This window comes from Lottia gigantea (genome assembly GCF_000327385.1).
Source record: "Lottia gigantea unplaced genomic scaffold LOTGIsca_79, whole genome shotgun sequence".
Lineage (NCBI taxonomy): Eukaryota > Metazoa > Mollusca > Gastropoda > Lottiidae > Lottia > Lottia gigantea.
In genome coordinates this window covers 1,221,510-1,227,926 of record NW_008710630.1, presented here as the reverse complement: position 1 = coordinate 1,227,926, position 6,417 = coordinate 1,221,510, and the positions used below count along the sequence as shown (strand labels likewise).

Below are 6,417 nucleotides of genomic sequence, written 5' to 3'. Positions count from 1 at the left end.
TTAAATTCCAAACAATGATGTCATGTTGTCACGGCAATGACGAAGCACTTCCTGTACAGATATGCCACGTCTATGAGCAACTTCTTCAGCTACGGTCAGCGCAAATCCAGGAAGGGAGATAACTTGTTCTTCTTTGATTAACTACAAAGGGAAAATGGTGCAAGATATAGTTTAGTGGTGGCTCTACTTACCTGTATGTATCATGTTCAAAATACAATACCTAAACTTGCATACAAGATCTATAGTGAACGAAAGCTGCATTCAGTGTATAATACCCCTTTTCTTTGAGTCACACAATCCCAGCGTTGGAGAAGGCAGAAATTGGATTGGCTGGCGGTGTCATCGAACGGATGAATGTTGAAGAAGGCTATTTTTGGACCCTAACTGAAGTGGGTAAAGTTTTAAAGAAAAAGCTAATAAACAATGGAAAGTTTAGTATAATTTAAATTAGACTAGTTTTTTATATGGATTGAGCTATAAGTGCTCAGGTTTGGGAAAAATAATTCAATACTCACAGGTTTTGGTACAAAATAAGGTGAATCAGTTTCTAACAACAGTCTGTTAAGGGGTATATTTCTGGCTACATCGTGAGCGGCATGGGCTCCATTGAAGGTCACGACAGGGGTCAATCCCAAATAGAGATTAGGAAAAGCTGATAACCATCTCTTCGCTTGACTATAATTACCAGAAAAACAATGGCACTGGATTTTATAGTTTCTTGGAATTATCTGAAATATAAGAAAGAAGTAAGTTTTGTATATTTTGAGGATAAAAACATGAGCATTATACAAGCAAATATACAGTATATGTCCAGTGGATAAAAATATCATGAAAAAAAGAAATAAAAATAACCACTGTACTTAACAACTTATCTCCAGGATTCACTCTAAATGCTTGTGGTTGGTGCAGAGAAATAGGATGTAAAACTCCAAGTGGTCCAGCTGTACAATCAGCCAAGTGGTCCAGCTGTACAATCAGCCAAGTGGTCCAGCTGTACAATAAGCCAAGTGGTCCAGCTGTACAATAAGCCAAGTGGTCCAGCTGTACAATCAGCCAAGTGGTCCAGCTGTACAATCAGCCAAGTGGTAGAATAAACCAAGTGGTCCAGCTGTACAATAAGCCAAGTGGTCCAGCTGTACAATAAGCCAAGTGGTCCAGCTGTACAATAAGCCAAGTGGTCCAGCTGTACAATCAGCCAAGTGGTCCGGCTGTACAATCAGTCAAGTGTTCCGGCTGCACAATAAGCCAAGTTGCCTTACCTCTTCCATAATCTGTAGACAATCATCTTCTGCATCACGACAATGTATAACTATAGGTTTCTTCACCTCTAAACCAATCTTCAACTGTCTTTTAAACACAGACTTCTGTATACTTTCAAACTGTTTTTGGCTACAAAAAATATTATACAAAAATGGCTACAAAATTGTAAAAGTGGAAACCCAAAAAAACACATGGACTAAAAGAATTTTCAACTGTCTTCTTAATCATGGATTTCTGTAGATTCTCATTATTTGCCAGTAATATGTCCAGAAATGAAAAAGAAATGAATGGAGTTTTACGTCCTAATTTCTGCACCATATGGGCTAACGAAGACAGGCAACCCTATGCAGGGTGCAATGAGTACTATGTCCAGATGGGAAAGCAAATATTTAGATGCATGAATACCTTCAAATTAATGCTTTATTAACACACCAATTATAGAGATATAGTAAAAAAAACTAGAGAAGATTGCATGCTGTAAGATTTTGATCATTAAAAACCTGCGGCTCATATATTTCTTCCTAATTAATGTAATTTCTAATATTAATTAAAAACAGGTATTTTTTTTGTCGTTCAAAGTCTTACTAGAATTTTGAAACTGTTCTGGGGGCGAATTTCTATTAGCAAAATTCTTAAATATCAACTAATCCTAATACCTTGACTGCAATTGCCACCTTTCTTGTGATTTGATTGGATGTTAGCAAATAAAGCAAGATCAGAGTCCTTGATAGAATGTATGCAAAAATGAAGCCATATGTTTACAATCTGTCTGTCAAGGGCTCTGATTGGCTATATTTACTGATGTACAATCCAATCGAATCGCTGTATTGGTGGCTATTGCAGACAAGGTATAAGATGAAGTTCATAATACCTTGACCATTGTGAAGGTCCTTAATACAAACTGACCTGAGCTGATCCTGATCATGTGATCCTAAGCAGTCAGTATACAACATACTTTTTAAATAGTATCTAGAAGATTTCTTACTTAAAATATTTTGATTATTAATGGATTATTGATCACTAGAATGCCGTTGATAATCTATCTCAATTTGTTAATGGATTCTGAACCCTGTTCCAACTTGTTTCATAGAAAACTCAGTTAATTCCATGAATCTTGTACGTCAAGAACTCACTTAATGAGCAGATATCAGCTGGTAAAATCATTATATAAGTCTAATGGAGTCAGAATTTCTCCAACTAGGGAATAACAACGCTATGCGTGAAAAAAAAAAAAGCAATTATTTATTCAAATTTATGGCACTATATGAACATCGATCGTGTCAATTTAGCAGAAGTAAGTCCTAATTAATGGCAGCTGGAACAACTATGTCAGCTGTAACTAATGGCATGAAAATTTCAATCAAATCAGCAAATCTGAAACAAACCAAAAATCAAATTTTTTAAAGTTGGATAGCAAAAAATCCTATACTTTCAGTTTTGCTATCCCACAAGTCATTTGGAAACTGGTCGTAAATAACGTCCTTTGATTGGTTAAAAATGTTGTCATTAGAATAGGAATGCAGGAGAAAACCAATTAGATGGAGATGAAAAATATCAGACAAAATAAGAAGTAAAAACAACTTTGTCATTATAGAAATGCCACTTCCATCAATGAATTTTCTATTTAATTGTAGACGAACAAGGTGTGGTATTTTCATTTCGAAACACATAATGAAAGTTAGTGAGGCAGTCTTGAAAGTTTATGTAAACTTTTAGAGTTAAGTGTTTTGGTTTGTGGTTGACACTGGGCGAGTCTCGGAAGCACAGGTACAAACAGCTTATTTAACAGTTCGTATACCGTATTTTGTACTTTTATCAATATATTCCGGTTGATCAAGCAGATAAAAAGTAGTATATAAAATATTTCTTAAAGGGATTGTACAGAGGTTTTAAGAGTATCAGTGACTCAGACAGCATCAATTTACCACATTCCAATTTTCAGTCAGACGTCTGTGACTCTTGCAATTTCACAAAAAAGGGAGTGTTTTATGACTAGACTACAGAGATGCTTTTGAAGGACCTTTGCGATAGTGACATCACAAAATTTGAGTGGATTTGCAGAACCACAGACGTCCGATTGACAATTTGAATGGTTCAAATCAATGACCATAACTGCTCCTGATACACATACAAAATTTTGATACTCATAACAATCCCTTTAACTTTGTATTCAATAAATTTGCATACAGCCAATTCATATTGAACTTTTTTTTTAGTAAAGCTTAAAGCAAATAATTAGAATACCATATACCTTGACAACCGTACAAAAAAAGAAAATCTTTTTTTTTCAAAATTAATCCTATAAATAACAATGGCTGGGAAGAATAAACAGTACATGTTTACCAACTTCTGAAATAGTATGATGTTTTTAATGTCTCAACTTAAGTTCATAGTTATTGTAACCTTAATGGTTTTGACCAAAAATGCTGGTAAGTTAAAACTAACCTTAACCTTTTTTTAATTATTATGAAATGAAATGGAGTTTTACATCCTATTCTTCTGCTCCTAATGGGCTAATGAAAACCAGCAAGACCATGATGGAAATTTTTGCCCCTGATTTCATGCCAGTCCCTCCAAGCTGCAGGGGAACCCTTGGTGAAAAAGAATTACTTTGAATGGAATGGGGGAATTCTCTTGGCTTTAATACATGCTTTAATCCCTTTTTCTTTAGACGCAGGATGTCCACTTGACAAAATTGTCTCAAACGGTCTAGTTACCCACTGGCTAGATGAATACAGAGCAGCATATGTGTGTAAGTCTGGATATACAGCCAATGGTACAAGTGGTATCTCAATTTGTCAGGATGAGGATTGGGTCGAAAGCACACCATGTGAAGGTGGGTTCACTTTATGATCAAATTCTAATTAAATATATGAGACAATGTACATATGAAAACAAGTTCTAAAGTTCTACTTGTCAAACTTCAGACTGAAATGAGACAATTCCATGAAAATATTGTCAAATAAACGACAGGAAACATGTTTAATTATTCACTTCCTGTGAGGTTCTATATCACAGTCAGTAAAGAGGTCATTTTTTACATGATGTTATTGGTTACCACAAGCAGATTGTGGCCGTGGGTTCCGATCTCGAGCGGCGTGTGATAGTCCGATAACTTTGAATAAGTCATCTTCACACATAATTACACTCAACCCAGCTGTAAATGGGTACAGATAATCCAGGAAAGATCAATGCCTGAGGTTTGACCAAGGACCAGCTGGTAGAAAGGAACCTTAATTGTGAACCTAAGTTGTTATCCTTGTATAATATAGTTGTTTCTTTCTTCCAGATTGTACTAATGAAGATCAGGTAGAACAGCTTGGTCTTTACTCGGATGATGAAATCAACTTCGTTTTTAGCAGCCAACAACAATGCTACCAAAAGTGCCTTGATCTTGGCTGTTGGAATTACATGTATTACCGGGTTGGAGGACAATGTCATTTGAATTACGGCATAGGCCCAAGCCCATCTATCAGTTTAGAAGCTTGCAGAATGAGCTGTCTGGTACACACATATTGCAAAGCTATCCAGAAACTTGGAAACCAGTGCTTTTTGTACAGTAGAGTCTTCTCCAGTTACACTGAAGAGGAAGCTACCGTGGCCACATCCTGTCTATAAGCGACACCAAGTATACAGGCTAACCTGTGTATACAGGACACCTCTACATGCTGACACAATTAACCTTATGAAAATAGATGTGTACTTTTAAGCAATAAATTGTATATTCAAATGCATTTTTAGTTTTTCTGAAAACAAACTATGCCATCTTCACTATGGTCAAAGTATTACGTTTTCTTTTTCTTGTTTCACAGACAGCGATTTGATTGGATTGACATTGTGGCGGACAGGTGACATGAGATTTTCAAAAAAGAAAAGTGCCTAATGACGTCAAGGTATTAAACAGAGTCCGTAATAGCTTGACATTATGAAGATACACTATGCTAAGATAACCATTATCTGAAAAGAAACTGAACAGTCTAATCAAAAAAGTAAGGGTTTAACGACAGTTCAAATTAAACCTTTCACCTTTTGATGATATCTGCTTCAACCTAATTTCTATCCTTTCCAGCACTGGCATTTTGTGACGCAGTTTGGATTAATTTTAATTAGACTGAAGAACTTACTTTCCATAATAATCCAGACCAATTTCTCCCACTGCCACCACTTTGGGATGTTTGAATATCTTAAGCATGTTGTCTTCTACCATTTCATTATATTGTATAGCGTTTTTAGGATGACAACCAATAGATATCCATACATTCTCTTCCTCGGCCAATCTCTTCCACAAACCATCTGAATTTGAAAGGAAATGGTGTTATACATCCTACTTTAAGGCTCTAGTTTAGGACAAAGAAAGGAGGGTGTTTAACATTTTACTTTTGGCTTTAAGTTTCGGACAATTTAATAGAAAACAGGCCACATATTCTCGAAACAATCTAGGGCTAGGATGTCCTAGGTTCTTATCTTCTAACATTGATTCTAGAATGTCCTAGGTTCTTATCTTCTAACATTGATTCTAGGATGTCCTAGCACTAAGATCGTTAAGAGAATACATGGCCAGGTTTTACATTTTACTTTTGGCTTTTAGTCTAAGACAATATAATTGAAATTGGGTTTTACATTCTATTTTTGGCTCTAAGTTTAGGACAATATAATTCAAATCAAATTATTTTGAGACTAAGCAGTCCTAAGCTTTTAAGCAATAGAACAAATACTCACTGAGTTCAAAATTTCTTGGGTAGCAGAAGATGGCAATACATCCAGCAAAATTGCTAGGGTAACAATCTGAAAATCGTTGCAGGAATTCTTTGTATGTTCCGTTAAAATTCAGTCTTTCGTACAGCAGGTCTATATGACAATGGCTGTCAATAAACGGCACTTGGTATATCTTGCTCCGATCTCTAAAGCGAATCTTCCACATTTGGTTGAAGGAAGGTCGAGGAGTAGTGTCATTGTTCAATCTGTTGTCATTCTGCAAACGTGACGTGTAAGACGACCTTGAAGAGATGCTGTCCATGGAACTGGCCGGCGTACTGGAATCAAACTGACGATTGTCCGAATATGGTCTGTAGGGATCTCGATACAATTTGGCATCATTCACTAAAGATTCTGGAATCTGTCCACTGGAGTAACGTTGTTTAAATTTCTGGTTTTCTT

At 36.0% G+C, this 6,417-nt stretch overlaps 1 protein-coding gene across 1 annotated transcript; it reads right to left on the bottom strand.

Annotated features, from left to right (window-relative positions):
• Positions 1-6,181, bottom strand: LOTGIDRAFT_132244 (hypothetical protein; the record flags this gene model as incomplete). Its single annotated transcript, XM_009066769.1, has 5 exons — positions 1-128; positions 512-728; positions 1,260-1,389; positions 5,385-5,537; positions 5,970-6,181. 5 exons carry the CDS (start codon positions 6,179-6,181, stop codon positions 1-3), a joined length of 840 nt encoding a protein of 279 aa, XP_009065017.1.
• Between the last annotated feature and the right edge of the window lie 236 nt (positions 6,182-6,417).